At 35.6% G+C, this 21,358-nt stretch overlaps 1 protein-coding gene across 4 annotated transcripts in view; it reads left to right on the top strand.

Moving 5' to 3' along the window:
- The window catches only part of LOC115220540 (aryl hydrocarbon receptor nuclear translocator homolog), an 80,298-nt gene extending 75,720 nt beyond the window's left edge, over positions 1–4,578 (top strand). For all 4 annotated transcript variants that reach the window (XM_036509840.1, XM_029790684.2, XM_036509839.1 and 1 more), the window contains one exon: positions 679–4,578. In XM_036509840.1, coding sequence (XP_036365733.1) covers positions 679–899 — 221 coding nt within the window. In that variant the 3' untranslated portion in view covers positions 900–4,578. The remainder of the gene's footprint in view (positions 1–678) is intronic.
- Positions 4,579–21,358: the final 16,780 nt, after the last annotated feature.

Below are 21,358 nucleotides of genomic sequence, written 5' to 3'. Positions count from 1 at the left end.
TATAGCACATTGAATTCATCTTCATCATCATTTAATGTCCGCTTTCCATGCTAGCATGGGTTGGATGATATGACTGAGGTCTGGCAAACTGGATGGCTGCACCAGGCTTCTCTCTTCCACCTAGTAATTACAAAGACCATGGAAAAGTATCTGTGCCTGTGACTGCAACTTTGTGTGTTAAAATGGTGCATTCTTTATTATGCCCCCTCCTGGGATTTAGCATAAAGAGTAAAGACTCCCTTCAGTCATGAATGACCATGAGATTGCACCTAGAAAGTGACCCCCTGAGGCACAAGTCCAGGCAAGGTTTTTTTGTGGAAGACTAGCAGTCACCCATGCATACCAGCCTCCCCTCTCCATGCCACCGATGTTCAATAGAAAGGCAAAGGCCGATACAGCTTGGCACCAATGACATTGCTACTTTTTTTCTACAGCTGAGTGAACTGGAGCGCCATAAAATAAAGTGTCTTGCTCAAGAATGCAACACACTTCCTGGTCTGGGAATCGAACTCACAACCTCATGATTGTGAGTCCAATGCCCTAACCACTGAACCATGCACCTTCACTTAGAATAACAAGGCCTGTAATTACAGCTGAAGGTGCCTGTAGTTGATTGAAATATGAAGAATAAATTGATCTATTAAATGGCTTTCTCAATGGTAATATTATATTTTGCAGGTAACCAACCACTATGGCAGCAGTGGTCTGGAAATACAGGTGATCATGCTCAGCAAGGTTCTTCTCAAGGCAATCCATCAGCAGGAGCACAACAAGCTCAACAACAACAACAGCAGCAGCAACAGCAGCCAGAAGAATTCAATAACATGTTTCCAATGCTTGACCAGACCACACCAGAGTTCAGTGATCTTACAGGCATGTTCAATACTTTTGGAGAATGACCCCAGTGAGTTCTCATCAATAGTCCACCCAAACATCAACTCAGTATTGTGTAACATGAAAGCTACATGTTATGCAAAGGAAACAGAAAGTGTTATGTATAATTGATCTGATTAAGAAGTAATAAGGGCATTAACTCGCTCTTATGTTGTGTTTAGAGCAAAATAGAGAAAGATTTATAAAACATTAAACAAATAAACTATGGCAATTTACTGTAGAGATGTTCTCTCAGATTTTGCTCATGAATTCTCCACAGTATTTAAAAACAAAACAATCAACTCAATTTAGAATATTGCATATATCCATTCAGATTGTATCGGTTTTATGGAGTAGCCATAAACACAGAAGTTTTGATATACTGCTTAAACTCAAACATGACACTGTATTGACAATATCATTCCAGAACTCTAATGAAAAACTTGCTAAAGCATTTATTACACTAAAGGAAAAGTTTAAATTGGAGATTCTGACTGATTACCATTCTTATTTAACAATCAATTTTAAAACTTACAAAATGCAAAAAAAAAAAAAAAAAAAACAACAAAATTATTCAAGACTCAGTCCAGTCCTCTTTTCTTTCAAACTGTCTTTCTCCAGAATTACATTGAATATAAGCTATTGGCTTGTTTTGACTAAAAACTGAATCTGCCTCTCCTCACTGTCAATCAGATATTAGCCTGTTCTTATGTTCTCTATTCTGACATACAATATTTGGTTACATATTTTATTTTCTACACATCTCCCCTTTGCAGAAACTGCATACCTGACCGACATATGGAATGCTCTGGATATTTGTAACAATGGGTTTTCATTCTGTATTTCATTATACAATATACCCAATACTGAATACAAAATATTGAAAGTTAGTTCTGTGGACTAATTTTAGCCCCGTTTCTTTTAGTTCTGCTTCATTAAATCATGTCAGTAAGTAAATATTTGATTTACACTTCCTCTTCTCTATTGAACATTGAAAGCAGCCACTACCAACTTCTTTTCATAATACATATGGTACAAATATAGTGATGGTTCTTTGTGTCTTTAATTCAGAAAACTGTTTTTGTTTCTTTGGTTGTGATATTGCTAACAAAATAGTCTTATAAGGAAATCTGTTCTTAAACATTATAAGAAGATTAACTGTGCCAGCAACTGAAACCTCAAGGATTCGAACTCCTAATGTTGCATTTCAGTTGGTGGCTGGTGTCTTGTAATCTGCTGATATTATTAACCTAAATCCTTCCTTTCTGACCCCGAATGCCAACTGATTTCAATAGAATCATTATTTTAGGCACAGAACAAAATGTATGTCATATTCTACTAGAATATTACATCTAACTACTTTTAGATTATAATCATTGATTAACCCACAAATTTAATTATGAATTGTTCCAAAATTATTTGCTAATTATCAATATTTGGAGATGATTTCTTGACACTCACAGATGATATTGTGATGACAGATTTTATAATCAAAGATAGGGTAGAAGAAAATTAATTCCATCAATTCTCTTTCCTAACACAGAATACTTTTTGTCTACTTTTTCACCTGTAGAAAAATGTCCTCTCATAAATATATATGTACGTGTGTGTGTGTTTGCATGTGCTATTGCTTATACTTCAGTTTGCCCCACCCCCGTCATCCCTTTTTTTAAAAAATATTCTGTCTGAGTGTTTAAAAGAAGAATTCTGTTTATAATGTGAATAGCTTTTAACAAAGCTTGATTGAAGACCTGAAGCAAATTATAAAAACCATGTTCCACCCAAATTTAATAAATTGAAATTCCAGGTTTGTCAGCCTTGCTCTTCATCAGTTAATTATTCAGACAATGATTAGCTCTTGATTCATCTCATTATGGGTAGAATTTTAATTAAGATTTCTCAAGACACTAAATTAATTATAGTTTGCTCAATTAATACAGCAATGGACAATAGTGATTAAAACATTGTTATTTGTAGATTTTATTCCATTTACAATTCATATTAAGATTCTACTAAAGTACAAAAAACAAAAAGATGTTATTTATAAGTTATCATTGCTTTGTTGCTAATAGGTAAGTGTCATACCTTTTAAACAAAAGAAAAGCAGTGTACACCTATTCAAAATTACCTGTTTTTTTTCTTTTTCTCTTTCTTACTAAAATAATCTGGAATAAGATTTTTTTTTTTCCTTTCTTTTCTTCTAGTTTGTTTTTTTTCTCTCTCATTTACTTCTGAAACTAAAATTATTCGGTTGGTGCATAATTATTGTGGGTTTTTTCAACAAATTTTATTCAACAAAAACAATAACAACATGTAACAAAAACATCTTTAAATAATTATTCCGGAAGCAGACGGTCAGACCATCATTTTAAAATGTTTTTGTTAAATATTGTTATTGTTTTTGTTGAATTAAAATTTGTTGAAAAAAAGCAGCAATAATTTTGACCAGTCCAATAGTACATTACTGCTAGCTTTAAGAGAATCAGTATGTAGATAGTGATTTTTATTTTGAATTACTGGACAATTTTTCTGATATAGATGTCATCTCACACTGATATGGTTTAGGAAGACATCTAAGTTTTCAAATGTTGTTTCGGTTGAAAAATCAAACTGATACTTGTACAGGTATTTATTTTACTGGGATCCCTTCATTTCACCCTGACTGCCATTTATTCTTTTCAGCCCTTTTGATATCAACCTGCCTGATATTGTTCCTCCTTCTATAATACAAAACTTCCTGTTAAAGTGAATTAAATTAAAACCTTCCATCATGATTTCATATCAATTTACGTTCCAAACACCAGATTAATCATGAGAAGTAATTTGGCTAAATTATTATTTTCAAAATTAATTCCAACAAAGGTAGTGTTTTTCAATAATTTAATATCAGCATGAAATTGGAAGATATGATTTCAAAAAATGAAAGGAGTTTACATTCATTGTAGAATGGAGGTATTCAAGAATGAAAGCATTAATGAACAGGAGTATACAACAACAGAAGTCTTGCAAGACAGAACTATTCAGCTGAAAAGAAGTAAAACTTTCACTTGTTGATTCTTGAAGGCTGTTTCATCTAATATGGATCATGGTTTTAAGAGAAAATAGAACAAGTTGGGTTTGTTCTGAAAACGTTTAACTGTTTCAATATGTAAATGAATTACCATTTTTTTTTTGTTTGTTTTTTTTTTAATCAATTGGTATAGACACAAGCTCCGCCTTCTTCTTCATTACTCATTCTTTTCAATAAATAAAAACCAAAATTACTTTGTTCTACTGAAATTCAAATCCTGTGATTATTTGTATTATCATTGGATAGACAGCCCTTGTTGTGTAGTTAAAGTTAACACTTACATTTTCCAGTACAATTTCTTTTTTCTTTTTTTTGCCTTCTTCAATTTTTTTCTCTGGTAAATGTAAGTCTTCTGATTTATTCTAAATGTTTGCAAGATTTTCTGCTCATTCAGCATGCAGATTTGTGTGCATGACAGCCAGTTTAGGTGAATTTAAATCTAGTGTCTGCTAGTAGGTCTATATCATTTATATGCCAGTGAGCATGGCTTCATATATTTTTATTTTATTTTATTCACAATGTTACTGAAACTAACCAGTGAATATAAAATCTGATTATATTTTCCTTTTTATGTAACAATAAATAATACTTATCAATCTCTTAATGTCAATAAAGATAAATGAGGAGGTTCTTAATCTAATTTTTATTCTTGTTTCCGATTTGTTAATGTAAACTGTTTTGAAAAACATTTAAGATCAACAAAGGCGGTGCTCCAGCATGGCCACAGTCAAATGACTGAAACAAGTAAAAGAGTATAAAAAAGAGTACAGGGAATCATGGAAAAAAGAATGCTGAAGATTAACAAAATGGATAAATGGCAAAACCACAGGGTAAATGTGGCAATAGGTTTAATGGATATTATCTGGAAAATAAATTTCTGAAATGGTCTTCCACGGGACGTGTTCAGAAGAAAGGATAATAAATGGAGTAGCAAACTGAGAGAGTGGACACCATGTCCAGAAAACGGAGGGAAACATCATGCAGAAGCTGGAATGAAGATTTTGTTAAATGCTTCAGTACTCAAACATGGATGAGGAAACCATCAGACCTTGGTTGGTGGAGAGATGATATTGAGGCCTTCATCCAGAAGTGGACTGAACATGTGCAAGAATGATGAATGTAAACTGTAACATTTAGCACAAAAATAAGTTAATTTGAAATATTTTAATGCATGATGTATTATTTTTTTCTTGCTTCGAAATAGCCTCAAGAATTCAGGTTTCACAACTGTACCAAATCATTCATTATCATCTGGCATCAACCTTCCTATGTTGGTATAGATTGGATGGGATTTCCATAGTATTTTATAGCTTGATGCCCTTCCCTTCGTCAACCCTTTTAGATACCTCACACGGGAGACACAAAAAAAAAACATGGCATAACAGCTCAAAAGCCAGGATATAGATAATAGTGTACCAAATTGGTAAAAATAATTATTCTTATATAAAATGTTTGAAGAATCATTTGTTATCTTCATACAGAAACTTAATTTTCTTTGATTGCTATTTCATCTTGATACAACGTAAACATATGGGTATCTGCCATAAACATCAAAAGACAATCTGAACATCCATTCCATTGTTCACACTGTTTTGTAAAACGATGCTGCATTCAAATCTTTCTATGGTCAATATTTGCATTAGAAAATAGGTGTATTTAAACTTCTTAAAATTGAAAATTGGCAGAAATTCCAACACATCATTGCATGCAGTAATTGAATATGTAATATAGATGAATCCAGTAGCTTCAAGTGCCTTTTTCCTTGCATTTTTCAGTGCTGATATAACATCCTGGGCTCTTTTCAACAGAACCAGGGCTCAAGCATTTTAGATATCAATGGACCTGTATTGCAATCACAAGTGTATAGTTAAAAAGTTTGCTTCCCAACCACATAGATTCAGGTTCAGTCCCTCTATGTGGCACCTTGGGTTAACCAAACCCCTGTGAGTGAATTTGGTAGATGGAAACTGAAAGAAGCCCATTGTGTGTGCTTTTGTCTCCTTGTATTGACATCATGTGATAGTTATAAAGGAGTGTCACTGTCATACAAGCAGTGCTATGCATTTCCAAAATTCTTTGAAAATATGTCTAGCCATGGGAAAATATCTTACTTGGAAACAGGTGTGAGTTGGTGGTAGGAAGGACAACTGACTGAAGTAAATCTACCTCAATAAACTTTGTCCAACTCGTGCAAGCATGGAAAGGCGAATGTCAAAATGATGGCAATAACACCAACAACACACAACCGAAGCCCACAAAGTCACTGCAAATCCAAACAAAAACTAACTGTGCTTTTCGCAGCATTAGTGGGAACGAAAGAGAGGAAGGATTTCCTGCATAAAATCAGTGGAGGGGGAAGATGAGGACATCCTAAAAAAGTCCAAGGAGGGGAGGAAAAGTCAGATGGGGGTAAAGAGGGAGGAACTTCGTGAAACATTCCAAGGAAGGGGAGGGTGTACCTCCTGGAAAACCCCTTTTCAGGAAGTACCGCTCACCTCATCCTACCCTTCCCTCTCCTTGGACTTTTCCAGGAAGTCCTGCTCACCCCAACTGGGACATTTCCAAGACGTCCTTCCTCCCCTGCTAGAACATTTCCAGGAAGTCCTTTCCCCACTCCTCGGAATTTTCCAGGAAATCTCACCCCAACTCAGATTTTTCCAGGAATCCCTTCCCCCCTTGAACTTTTCTAGGAAGTTTCCTACCCCCCTCTCAGACCTTTTCAGGAAATCCTTTCTCCCCTCCTAGGACTTTTCCAGGAAGTCCCACTTATCCCTCTGGGACATTTCTAGGAGGTCCTTCCCTCTCCTCGTACTTTCCTGCTCCCCACTCCTCGAAATTTGCCAGAAAGTCCTTCCCATTCTCCCTCTTATTCCTTGGACTTTTCCAGGAAGTCCATCCTCTTCCTTTCCTCCCCCTTTCTCCCTCGAGACCTTCCAGAAAGTCCTGGTCACCCTTCTGATTTTCCAGGAAGTCCCCCCTCCTTGGACATTTCTAGGAAGTCCCGCTCCACCACCTCAGACTTTTCCATGGAAGCCACCCTCCTGTTCTCACCTCAGACCTTTCCAGGAAGTCCCGATCACCCTCCACAGACTTTTGCAGGAAGTCCCTCCTCCCCCTCCTCAGACTTTTCCAGGAAGTTCCGCTCCACTCCTTGGAATTTCCAGCAAGTCCTGCTCCTCCTCTTCAGAATTTCAAGGATTCCCGCTCTCACCTTTTTGGATTTTTCCAGGAACTCCCGTTAACCCCTCCTCAGTCTTTTCCAAGAAGTTCGTAAATCCTCGGCACCTTCCAGGAAATTCCTAAATCCTCGGAAGTTTCCAAGAAGTTCCTAAATCCTCAGAACTTTCCTAGAAATTCTCAAATTCTCGGACATATCCAGGAAGTGCTCGAAACTCGGAACCTTCCAAGAAGTGCTCTATACTCGGAACTTTTCAGAAAGTTCCGACAACTACGGAACATTGCATGAAGTTCCTAAATCCTCGGAACTTTCCTGGGTGTGCTCGATCCTCAGAAATTTCCAGGAAGCTCCTTCATCCTCGGAACTTTCCAGGAAGTTCTTAAATCCTCACGATTTTCCAGGAAGTTCCCATATTCTAGGAATTTTCCAGGAAGTTCCTAAATTCCGCGAACGTCCCAGGAAGCTCCTAAATCCTAGGAACTTTCCAGGGAGTTCCTATATACTTAGAACTTGCCATGAAGTTCCTAAATCCTCGGAACTATCCAGAAAGTTTTCGAGTCTTCGGAATTTTCTGGAAGTGCTCGATCTTCAGAATTTTCCATGAAGTGCTTGATCCTCGGTACTTTCCAGGAAGTTCATAAATCATCGGAACTGTCAAGAAAGTTCCTAAGTCCTCGGAACTATCCAGTTAGTTCTCAAATCCTCGGAACTTTTCAGGAAGTGCTCGGTCCTCTGAACTTTCCAGAAAGTTTCTTGGTCCTCGGAAATTTCCAGGAAATTCTAAAATTCTTGGAAACTTCCAGGAAGTTCCTAAATCCCCGGAACTTTCCAGCATCTTTTGAAAATTATTCCGGGAACATATCCTCTCCTGGTGCTTTCCAATTTGTCAGTTGTTTTATAATCATTTCCACTTCATCCAAGATTGTCAATTACTGGTTATTGAGGATATTATTTATTGAGTTTATGTCTATATTTGTATCTCTATCGAGCACATCTTTTAAATGTTCCGCCCGACGTCTCAATACATCATTACGATATGTGAGAAGTTCCCCTTCTGTAGAAAGTACAACCATCTGCATTCAGTTTTATTTATTCATTCCAATTATAAATGCTTGCAAGAAGGACTTCAGTTTACTCTTTACTCTTTTACTTGTTTTAATCATTTGACTGCGGCCATGCTGGAGCACCGCCTTTTAGTTGAGTAAATCGACCCCAGGACTTATTCTTTGTAAGCCTAGTACTTATTCTATCAGCCTCTCTTGCCGAACCGCTAAGTTACGTAAACACTCCAGATCGGTTGTCAAGCGATGTTGGGGGACAAAAACAGACACACACACACACGCACACATATATGTATACATTTACATATATACGACGGGCTTCTTTCAGTTTCCGTCTACAAAATCCACCCACAAGGCTTTAGTCGGCCCGAGGCTATAGTAGAAGACACTTGCCCAAAGTGCCCCGCAGTGGGACTGAACCCGGAACTATGTGGTTGGTAAGCAAGCTATTTACCACACAGCCACTCCTGCGCATATGTTTGAACAATTTTCATGATGTTTCATATTTAGATGCTTTTATTAAATTCCTTCAGTTGTTGAACATAGATAAATCTTGCAATTAAATGGTTTTGATTTATTATCAGGTGACTTTTGGCCAACCCTGTATATATTTGTATGCACTCACATAATTGTATATATAGACTCGTTAGCGTGTAGAATAAAATACTTAACGGCATTTCTTCTGGTTTTCTACTTTCTGAGTACAAATTCCACCTAAGTTGACTTTATCATTCTTTCGGGGTCGACAAAATAAGCACGAGTTGAGCACTGAGGTCAGTATAATTGGCTGTCCTCTTCCCCACAAAATTTCATGTTTATGCCTACAGGAGAAAGAATTTATATAAAGCGAGTTGGTAGATTCGCTAGTGAATCGGACAAAATACTTCCAGCTCATCATGTTTTGGGTTCAAATTCTACCGAGGTCGACTTTACCTTTCATCCTTCAGGAAATGATAAAATAAATAGCAGTTGAATACTGAGGTCGATGTAATCAACATACCAATGCCCTTAAAATTGCTGTCCTTACGCCTAAGTTTAAAGCTCTAATTTATATATGAAGAGTTATCTGCTCTTACATTCCTAGCACCTGAGTTAATTTCTGTAGAACATTTTCCGACAAAATACATCGTATTGTGCAGCAGGTGAGTGAAAATTCATTTACATTTGATCAGAGACGTTGCAAAAGGATAAAAATTATTCTGTAGACAAAATTTTCTTTAGTCTATCTACCTATTGATTGAATTGATCACCCCCAAAATATTTTCCTTCCCTGTTACCTAAAATCCTAGCCACACCACTCAATCTGTTTAAACCAAGCATTGGCAAACTTTTTAGAGAACCGGTCCGCATGAGTCATGGTCCGTCATGAGGTGGGCCACACTATTAAAAAAAAAAAGATTCAAGGTAATTTTCAGAAAGTTTCACGGGCTGCAGATTGCCCATTACTGGTTTAAACTTTCATTTGAAATTTACATCTAATTTAATATTATGATTTGCAAGTTATGCTCCACACTTGTTCCCCTAATATCATTTAATAGGACTTTAATGTGTAAGATACATGGCTAATGAGGTAATTCTGAGGCGTGGCTATTGCTTATTGAAACTTTTTATAGCACTTTCGAGTTATCTGCTCTTACATTCCTGACTCAATTTGTAAACATTCGTTCGAAATTTGCGCCAGAACACACACGTACGCAAAAATATATATTGCAGGTGAGTAGAGATTCAGTCACTTCTATTTAAGCCTTGATCACAAATTTGCTCGTAAATTCATAATAAATATAACTTTTGATGCAATTTTGTGTGTCCATATTCAACTAATTGGATTTTTTGTCTCTTAAAATGTCTACACAGTATGCATGGGTGCACGGGTTCTGCATACTGCAGGTAGCATGTCTTAAGATATTTAGGTGATTCGAGATTCACTGAGTCAATCGAACTAAATCACTTTGTAAAATCTGTATGAAAGAAGCGTATTACGAATTATTATCTGTAATATATTTCTTCCAAAAAGCTGGTATTGATCAAATATTTACGTGTTTCACATTGAGAGACGATATTTTATAAGTGCAATGTTCGTATAAATCTCGATTTCCTTCGCGTTTTAATTGATTATACTATTTTATGCACTTGAAATACAATAGACCTGGTATCGAAGTTAATTCATTTAGCAATTCATATTGATTTAAAGAGAATTGTTTCCCTAATATCATTTAATAGGACTTTAATGTGTAAGATACATGAGTATATATTTGTTGGTTAATTAGGAATGACTTTTCTTTGATATCTAGTCATTTGTATTTCAGTATCCAGATTTAACTTTCATTTTTAAAATTTAATGAAAATAGTCTTCTATGGATTATAACCGACTGTTTATTCTCCAATAAGCAGTAGTGATATTATGTTTAGATATTATGCACTGGCTCATGACTATATTTGATTCGTGCAATGTTAATGTAACATCCCGGATTTCCTTGTCCGAAATTTAAAAATCTGGAACAATCCCTTATCCTTTATCTCAAGAAGATGTTTTAAAATTTAAGGCGGCGTGTTGGCAGAAGCGTTAGCTTGCCGCACAAAATTCTTAGCGGCATTTCGTCCGTCTTTACATTCTGAGTTCAAATTCCGCCGGGGTTGACTTTCCCTTTCATCCTTTCGGGGGCGATAAATAAAGTACCAGTTGAGTACTGGGATTACTGTAATCGACTTACCCCATCCCCGAAATTGCTGGCTTTGCCCCAAAATTTGAAACCAATATGACGTTTTAAATCTGATGTGGAATTGGCGTATATTCCTCATAAGCTTTTCTGTGGGGAAATAGAGTGTTGTGTTCAACTGCGAACCGTCTGGTTTTTCTTAGAAAAAAATTTCCTATCCTGAAAAATACCTCCTTACTAAAACAAGTTATTATTATTTCTTTACATATAAAAAAAAAACTCAGATGTAAAGTATGTTTGGTATTTTTCTCATATGGGTTGACAAAGACATGTAGTACTTTCGTTTTTCTATACGAGGCGGTACCATGGCTAATGAGGTAATTCTGAGGCGTGGCTATTGCTTATTGAAACTTTTTATAGCACTTTCGAGTTATCTGCTCTTACATTCCTGACTCAATTTGTAAACATTCGTTCGAAATTTGCGCCAGAACACACACGTACGCAAAAATATATATTGCAGGTGAGTAGAGATTCAGTCACTTCTATTTAAGCCTTGATCACAAATTTGCTCGTAAATTCATAATAAATATAACTTTTGATGCAATTTTGTGCGTCCATATTCAACTAATTGGATTTTTTGTCTCTTAAAATGTCTACACGGTATGCATGGGTGCACGGGTTCTGCATACTGCAGGTAGCATGTCTTAAGATATTTAGGTGATTCGAGATTCACTGAGTCAATCGAACTAAATCACTTTGTAAAATCTGTATGGAAGAAGCATATTACGAATTATTATCTGTAATATATTTCTTCCAAAAAGCTGGTATTGATCAAATATTTACGTGTTTCACATTGAGAGACGATATTTTATAAGTGCAATGTTCATATAAATCTCAATTTCCTTCGCGTTTTAATTGATTATACTATTTTATGCACTTGAAATACAATAGACCTGGTATCGACCTTAAATCATTTAGCAATTCATATCGATTTAAAGAGAATTTCGTCTGAGGGTTCTAAGAAGTTTCAGTAGAAAATCGTTAGTGTTTGATAAAGTTCTTCCATATTGTTCATACAAATTTAATTTCATTATGTTATGAAATTAATTTGTAAATGCAACGATGTAGTCACAGTTAAAAAGGTTTAATTGCTTCCTAACTATAATTAAATCTTTCATCTTTTACGTGTTTCGGTCATTAGACAGTAGCCATGTTGTGGACCACCTTAAAGACTTCAATCAAATAAATCGACACTGGTACTTATTTTTGAAGCCTAAGATTTATGCTCTTTTGCCTAACCGCTAAGTTACAGGGACGTAAACAACCAAACGGTGGTGGGGGACATAATTTCAGCAAGTTTAAAGTTATGGATGATGGGTTAAATATTAAAAAAAATAAAACCTTGTATATTGTAATATTTGCGACTGGGTAATCATTACAAATATCATGGTGGGGTGACCACACGCGCACGCACATACGTGTGTGTGTGTGTGTCTGTCTGTCTCTACCAGCGCTTGACAAACAGTGTTGGTTTATTTACGTCATCGTAACTTTGCGGTTCAGCAAAAGAGAATAAGTACGTCGACTCGGAGCTATAATAGAAGTTATAATAGAAGACGCCAGAGCCGGTTTTAAGCCAATTAGATTTGTTCCAATTGGACCCTGCCCCAAGAGAGGCCCCGCGCACCCGCTCAAGCGGAGGACACTGTGATGAATTTTTAGTATAGCATTGTGGCTAATGGTCCTCAATGCTTTTTGGCTGGGCCTGGCGTATTACACGAAGCATAAAACATCAATCTTCAGCTTTTGTAGAGTAGAGGACCCTACTGACAAATCTCTGAACCCCGTACTTCCAAGCGCCGGCCCTGGAAGACACTTGCTCAAGATGCCGCGCAGTAGAATTGAACCCAGCACCACAAGTTTGAGAAGCAACCTTCTTAACCACACAGTGACATTTATGCTTGTATATGTTTTCTATTTAAAAAATGCTGTGCTGTCATTTTTGAAAGTTATTTATAAGCTTTATTAATTAAAAAACAACAATATAATTTTGCACGCAGATGGAAAACGTCTGTTCATTGTAATAATACGCCAGCTGATAAGGCTGTGTCTCCGGACATTATTCACGGAGTCATTCCTATTCATTGAGGATACGATCCTACGCCGAGTAAACACTTCTATCCATACTTTTTGGTAGACATTCGCATCATGTAAATATATATAGCGCCATGATTGACCGCTAAATCCACAAGTTTTTTTTTCTTTCATTCTCTCTCTGTTTATTTCCTCGTATTCCTTTCTGTTAAAGAGCGTAGGCTCGAAATGTAAAAGGCTTTCTCACTTGCTCGAGCATCAAATTAATACACCTGCTTGTTGTTTATACACCTGTCTTCGTCTTTTGTTTTCCTGTAAATTTCAACTATATATATATAACTACAGACGCGCGCTCGCACGCACACACACACACACACACACACACACACACACAAACAATCTGCAATTGAAATCGGTATTTCAAAAGGTTGTGGCATGTCAGGAGACTTGAAATCTAGATAGGATGCCTGTGACAGAAGGTAAACGGGGACCAGGAAGTGTTGTTAAACTGGACGGTGTATTAAGCCTGGTTTTGTTTTATTTAAATTCAGAAAATTGAAATATCAATAAAAGTTAGCTCTGATTCAAATGAATTATTTTGAGATATTTATCCAGCACTTACCACTGTTGTGCGAAGCGAGAATGGAATGCATGTATCGTATAAGTTTATAAAGACATCAAATATTTGAAGAGTTATCTGCTCTTACATTCCTGACTGTAAACAAAATAACATCAAATGTTACAGGTAAGTGGTGATTCATTTATCTTTGATTAAACGTCATAAAATTGACGATTAAATTATAATTACTTATAACATATGATCTACTTTTGCATCTCTATTTTCACTTAGCACGATAATTTTCTTTCTGTTAAATCATTTTCTACACCACCTGTATATTATGTGATTGTGCGGGTGTCCACATTTGATCAACAACAGATAACTTCACTCTGGTATTTAGGTATTTGAATTTCAATGCGACAATTTAATTTCACCTTTTCATAAAACTGTACGCAAAAGACTACATTTGAAGACACAGAATTATTACCAATTACGTGCGTTTTCTAATAACTAATACTGAACAAATATTTATATACGTATCAATGATATGCATATCGATTTTTCAGTTCAATGTTGACAAAAACTTAATTGTTTTCTTTTTTTAGATTTAATTCCCTATATTATTTGATACATTTGTGAAATGACATCTGGAACTGAAAATAACCAAACGTTTCAGAAAAGGAACTTTAAATAACTCAGTATTTCTTTTACTATTGTTTATTGAAAATTAACTTGAATATCTTAAGAAATTAGTCTGTGTATGTTTTTCACGTAGAAACATTCTATTGCTTCCTATTGTTTTGTGGCTGCAATCAAATTTTATAAATGTTGTTTTAGAAATATGGTGTAGATCGGTGTTTCTCTAACTATCTGATGTGGCGTACCAGCATTTTTTTCGATGTGTCTGGGACCGGTAATATTTCTTGGTAATATTGATTTATACCAGAAACAATATAGATTTTGCCATGAGGTTTGTGCGCGTATGTTTTAAAACTTAGTCAAGAGGGACGAGTTTTGCCTATGGCCTTCAGAGACACTCTGAGAAAAGTGAGGTGAATACAGTTGTAGTAATGTATACAGTTTGGGTTGGTTATGTATGATGTAATGTCTTAAGAGTTGACATTGAATATCAATTACCGCAAGAAGGTTTGAAAAAGAAAAAAAAATCTATACACGCTTGTTGCTCTAGTCGCGAACTGGATGAGAAGTTCATAAAGTTTTATATATTGAGTGGGCAGTCTCAAAAGGCTGCCTGATCCCACGAAGGTACTCAGCGGGCAGTCTCAAAAGGCTGCCTGATCCCACGAAGGTGCTCCTTGTCTAACCAAGGTTCGGACGGTACATAAAAGAGCTTTTCTTCCTATATCCTGTGCTAAAGAGTAGCCTGACCCTAGAGAAAGTGCAATGGAAATCGATGCGTCAAGAATTTTTATCCTTTGGTCTGTAGCCTCCACCAAATCCTCACAATATAGAAGAAACCCGTATCGTGTTGGGTTTGGGAAAATTTTATCTCGTTACCGGTCAATTTCAGAGTGTGATGAGAGAACGGAAGACCTTTTACATGTAGGTTGACAAAATTTTTTTCATTTTATGTTTTATTGATATGGCAGGGATTCAGTTACTTCTGTTTAAACCAGGATTCGGCGAAGTGGCCAATATTGACTCATGGGTCCAACGACTCGGTAAATACCTGAAACGATTTAGGGCATTAAGGATGCTAAATAATTATTGAACTGAATCTGGAAAGGTGCGGTGATTTAAGGTTAATACCATGAGGGCTTAAAACTTTTGGAGATTTAGTTAGTTTTTTTCTATCTCAGTAGAGAATATTACGTTTGAGAGAATGTCACAAATATGTTTGACCGTTTCACGAAAAAACAATTCTGAAATTACAGTGAAGCCTTCGTTTACGAATAGTTTGTTCTATTGTGGAAACAATAACATATATAAGCGTTTTGTATTCAAATAAATAATTTTTTAGCTTTTTGATGGATAGTTGTTGGTTGCTGAAGTTCGGTGTGATAATTCAATGAATCATGAGACAAAATAATAGAATATCTTCACTTTATGTAAATATGTATGCATCTGAGAGAGTGAATGAGTGTGTGTGTCCATGTGCGTGTGTGTGAATCTGTGTCTATGTATGTGTGAGATATGTACAGGTGTTTATTTCCATATACGTACTTAGGCGTCTTCATCTACGCGCGCGTGTGTGTGTGTGTGTAAAAAGACAAGTGTTTCACATCGAGTTGGCTAACCTTTGTTTATAATGATTATGCACCACGTGATAGTACAGACATCCAAAGGAGAAACCCACTCACTTGGCCATTGCCATATATGGTAGTACTCATGTTGCTACGGAAAGCTTGTACGCTTATACCTCCAGCATGCAGTTGTACAGCAAAAAGAAAAGAAAAATTGAAACGAGCGCGGTAAAACATTTCGTTGACGCCCAACCGGATATCACCGACCACCGATGTGTGAAGTGAAAATGCAATGTATATACCATAGACGCTAACATTTCTGAATCGATACGTAATCATTTATTGTCAGTTTCTCACTGAATACATCAAATCATATTACAGGTGAGTGATGATGACTAGATCATGGTTTAAAACTATTAAAAAAATTCAAGTCTAGTTTATGATTACATATAACACGTTCTCTACTTTTACGTATCTGTTTGCATCAACCTAACAGGGCATTTTCTTTCTACTTTATAATTAATTCTCAATGCGGTTTATATATTGTTTATGTTGCTGTGTGAGTGCACTCGTTTTTGATAAGCTACAGAATACAATTTCTCTCCTATTTTTGACTTTTAGATTTTAATGAGTCGACTTAATTTCAATCCAGAAAATTTGCTGGCAAAGTGAATTCTAGATACAATACAAACTGCATGCGAATATATAAAATTATAACTATTTTCAATTGACTCTAGTATCCCACAACGTTCAGTTTCTATCTCCCGTCCTCTTCCTTCTAAACACAAAGGACTTGTTGCCATATTCAACAGCGCCTATGCTTATGCAAACGACACGGCCCTTTACTCATCTCTAACCTTCCCTAACTATGCATCATCCACACGCCAAATTTGCATTGAACATAAGCGGGGACCCTAAAGGCATCCTGCTGTAGGATCGTGGTCAACCTTTTCGTTTTTAACAGTAAAATCTCAAGCGCTACTCGTATAAAGAAAACACTAGCACGCAGCAACCCTCAGCTGGAGCCCTCATAGTCGCTCCAAATTACGGACCTCAATATCATTGAAAATCTCTCCTGATGAAAGAATATCTTTAGCATAGATTGTACTTTAGTTTTCAAGGCCAGAAAATATTTCACTTCCCGACAATGGTTGACATTCTCTCTACATCGCTCAGAAGCAACGCTCCTCTGGAATGTTTGCAGTCATGTATAAAGCTTGTATATATGTCGCAATGTAATTTTTGAAGTTATTTGTGTTTTACGAATTAAACAAGACAAAAATGTTCTGCATATAGTTTGCAAACTTTTCTATATAGTCTCCAGTTGATAAGGCAGCTCCCCACGTATTATCCATCGGATAACAGTGGTGATTGAATTGACACCCAATGTGAAATTTAGACTGGGAGTTTGCGACTGTAAATCTACTATAGGAAGTTAATATCTGAGAGGAGCAGTTCACAAGGGTGGCGTGTCAGGATTAATATCGATTGAATCATACAATTGTACGATTAATAAAATTTATCTCATCTCAAAGTCAATTATTGAGTTTTATTGACGTATCACAAACTATTGATTTGTGTGAGCGAAAATGGAATGCGGAAATCAAATTGCTTAGCAACAGTCTACAAGTTATCTGCTCTTACATTCCTAACTTGTTTTGTAATCACTTATTGTAAATCGGCAGGTAGACGAATTCAGGTGAGTGGAGTTTCGTTCAACATTCTACAGAGTTTCAGTCTGAAATTTAAGATTAGTTTATAATTTCATATAACTTGCTCTCCTCATTTTGTATATCTATTTTCACCTTACAGGTTAATTTCACTTCTTAAATAATTTTCTATGCAATCTATGGATTGTTTATGGCCTGTGAGTGTACACGTGTTGATCTGCTCTTACATTCCTAACTTGTTTTGTAATCTAGCTGAGTGGACCGTAGCAGCGTCAAATAAAGTGTCTTGCTCAAGGACAGTGTATTTTCAATGTGAGAGAATATTTTTCACAACTGTTCATAGAAAATATAAATTGACCCTAAACTAAACTAATTCTTAACTAATCTGTAGCTGTGTTAGTATTTCGGTTTGTAATTTTCCGTTAATTTGTGAATGCAATTAGTTTATAAATTTTGACTATTGAATTTTTCAAAATTCATGATTTCTGTCTTTGCTTTATGGTTTATTCAAAACGAAGGTGTTACGTTTGATCTTCGCAGATCTTCTGCCTTATTTCAATTTCTATCAGTTACTTACTGCTGAAGTATTCACGAAGAACAAAATGCATTTTTTAAATATTAGTTAGCAAATGCTTACATTTTCATTTCGTGTGTTTTATTGTCTCTTTTTATAATATAATTATGGGAAGATATAAAGCTACACAGTATATGATTAACGTCTTTCTTCACCCATGATTTGGTCAGTTACAGAATAGTCAATTGGGATCCAATAAGTGAATTTTAACTGCTTCACATTCTAAAATTTATATGAAAAGAGAATTTTATGACCTATAAGCATTTATGTCGTCTTTCCAATAATTTGTGGTACCAAAATATTTAGATATTTCGCATTGGTTTACATTATTTTATTGGTATACTGTCGATATCAATTTAGATTAAAGATGAGAAAATTTCTTTCATACTTGTCCTACAAATTTAAAGTGAACATTTCATCGGATGAATCAGTATTTGTATGTTCATTGTGTTACGGTCAGAAAAATTCCATTGTCTTCTGAGGTATACTACATGTCTAAACATTGTTTACAACATTTTGTAAAGAAGTGTTGAAAGCTATTTATATGCTTTAAATACAACAAGATCAATGTGAGTTTTGCATCTATCTTACTAATGTTTGTTTGTAGTAATTTTACTGAAGGCAGCCGTTACAGTGTATAGGGGCTCCCACCACTGAGCGACTTTTGTACATTCCGATAAACAGTCGCACCGTAGAGAGAGAATTGCCGCGACAGACAGCACATCAAAACATTGCGTTACGCCCAACCTGAAATCTAAACCGGTTTCTAATAATCTGTTTTGGGACTTGAGAGCAATGAGGTACCGTTAAACATGTCAGGCCTGATATCGTTTAAATCATAATGTTGTACTATGAATTAATTAATCATATTTTAAAATCAATTATTATGAGGTATTCATCTATTATCGACAACTGATTTGTGAAGCGCGAATGGAATGAGTTATGTCATAGTTAAAGAAAGGCCTGTAGTTGTTGGGTGAGTTATCTGCTCTTACATTCCTAACCCGTTTTGTAATCATTTATTCTAAATCGGTGTTTGTTCGAATCCAGTCTCTACGAACTTTTAGTCTGAAATTTAAGATTAATTTAAGACACATTACTCATAACGTATTTTCCCTCTTTGTGTATCAGTTTTTATCTTACGGGATAATTATTTACTTATTAAATAATTTTCTACACAACGCATATATTGGAGTAAAGATTGCTTGCCAACATAACATGGCAGTCCTGGGTTAGGACGAATGTTGCTGTAATTTAGCCCCAGGAGACATCGTCTCCAGCTGGCTATACAACATGATCTGTGTCCTTATATTTTAGAACAAGGGAATCTAGCACCCCCGCTCAGCTCAAAACAGATCATATCGACAACTGAAGTGCTTTGCAAAATGTTGTAAACAATGTTTAGATTCCCTTGTTCGAAAATATAAGGACACAGATCATGTCGTATGGCCAGCTGGAGACAATGTCTCCTGGGGCTAAATTACAGCAACATTCTTCCTAAACCAGGACTGTCAAGTTACGTTGGCAAACAATCTTTACTCCAATGTACTGTTGCTGAATATCTCTCGTTGTGAGGTTTACAAATAGTAATTTTCTAACGCATATATTGTTTTATGTAGCATCGTGGGTATACAAGTATTCATCGACTCGAGTTAACTTTTCTCCAGTGTGTCGACATTTCAATTTCCTAGGAGTCACTGTTACAACATCCATCATTTCATATGCTTTATATGTAAACTGAAATGCATACGAATTGCATATGATATAGCATTATAAACAGTTGTCAGTTCCTTTGAAAATCCAATAGTAACTAAAGCATTAAATATGTAGCATCGTCTAATCTAACTATTTGTCAATTCGATGTCTTCAAATTAGAAAGAATTTACCATCTACACTTTCGGAAGAGAACTTTTTAATGTGACGGATTTCTTTCACCATTATTCATAGAAAATTCGAATTGAATCTCTTAACTAAATTAATCTGTGGTTGTGTTAGTCTTGCGGAGTTACACATTCTATTGTGTTGTGCACACAATCAAATTTAAATATTTAGCGTAGAATAGCATGTAAAGAGTTTTTCAAAGCCCCCGGTTTTTCTTTTTGTGTTTTATACTTTAGTCGAAAAGAATGAGTTTTGTCTGATCTTCTCACAGTCTTCTGCTTTATTTCAATTACTAACCGCTGAAGTATTCACAAAGAACAGATGCGTTTTTGATATAAGTTGACAAATGCATACATTTTCATTTCATGTGTTTTATCATCTCTTTTTATAATATAATCATGGGGAGATGAATCAACTCCCGTTTTCGTGACCCTCTCTATAAATATTGTTTCTGAATCTGTGACAAAATCCAGGGATGAGGAGCGGGGATTCCTTCGCTGCTATGTGAATATTTACTCCAAATTCGAGGCAAATTTTCAACTACTTATAACTTATTCTACATAATTATGTTAATTTATTTTATATAATAGGAATTTGTATGTAAAGCTATATTGTATATGATTATCGTGTCTGTGTGTCCATGTTTTGATCAATCACAGAATAGTCAGTTGGGATTCAATGATTAAATTTTAACTGCTTCAATTTCTAAGATCCATATGAAAAGAGAATTTAATAGCATTTATGTTGTCTCTCAAATAATTTGTGGTACCAAAATATTCAGATACTTTAGTTCACAATATTCTGTCGGTATACTGTCGATATCAATCTAGAATTAAAGATGTAAGAAATTTTTGGTCAAACTAAAGCGTTTGACCCAGTCAGGAAAACATAATGTGAATTTTCCGAGTCCTCTCCCCCACTTCTTTCGCGAGTGCGCATTTTTTTGTCATATTCGTTTAGAGCAAGTTGTTTTAACCCTATTACACTATTTTTTTTCTGTGCCCGGGTCAGACCCTCAGAGGCTTTCGGAAAATCACGATGTGAATTTTCCGAGGCCTTTCCCCCACCCCCACTTTCGCGAGTGCGCATTTTTTTTGGTCATATTCGTTTAGAGGAAATTGTTTTCCACCTATTACACTATTTTTTGTTTTGTTTTTCTGACCGGGTCAAACACTTTAGTTTGACCAAATTTTCTTCCCTATTTGTCCATACATATTTAAAGTGAACATTTTATCGGATGAATCAGTATTTGTATGTTCATTGTGTTACCGTCAGAAAAATTCCATTGTCTTCTGAGGTATAACTACGTGTCTAAACATTGTTTACAACACTTTGCAAAGAAGTTTTGAAAGCTATTTATATGCTTTAAAAATAACAAGATCAGAGTGAGTTTTGCATCTATCTTACTAATGTTTGTAGTGACTTTACTGAAGTTAATAAGGCTGCTGTGTGGTAAGTAGCTTACTTACGAACCTCATGGTTCCGGGTTCAGTCCCACTGCGTGGCACCTTGGGCAAGTGTCTTCTACTATAGCCTC

This window comes from Octopus sinensis, linkage group LG16, assembly GCF_006345805.1.
Source record: "Octopus sinensis linkage group LG16, ASM634580v1, whole genome shotgun sequence".
NCBI classification, from domain to species: domain Eukaryota; kingdom Metazoa; phylum Mollusca; class Cephalopoda; order Octopoda; family Octopodidae; genus Octopus; species Octopus sinensis.
Note: the sequence above shows the minus strand (reverse complement) of the source record. Positions and strands in the feature narration are given on the sequence as shown.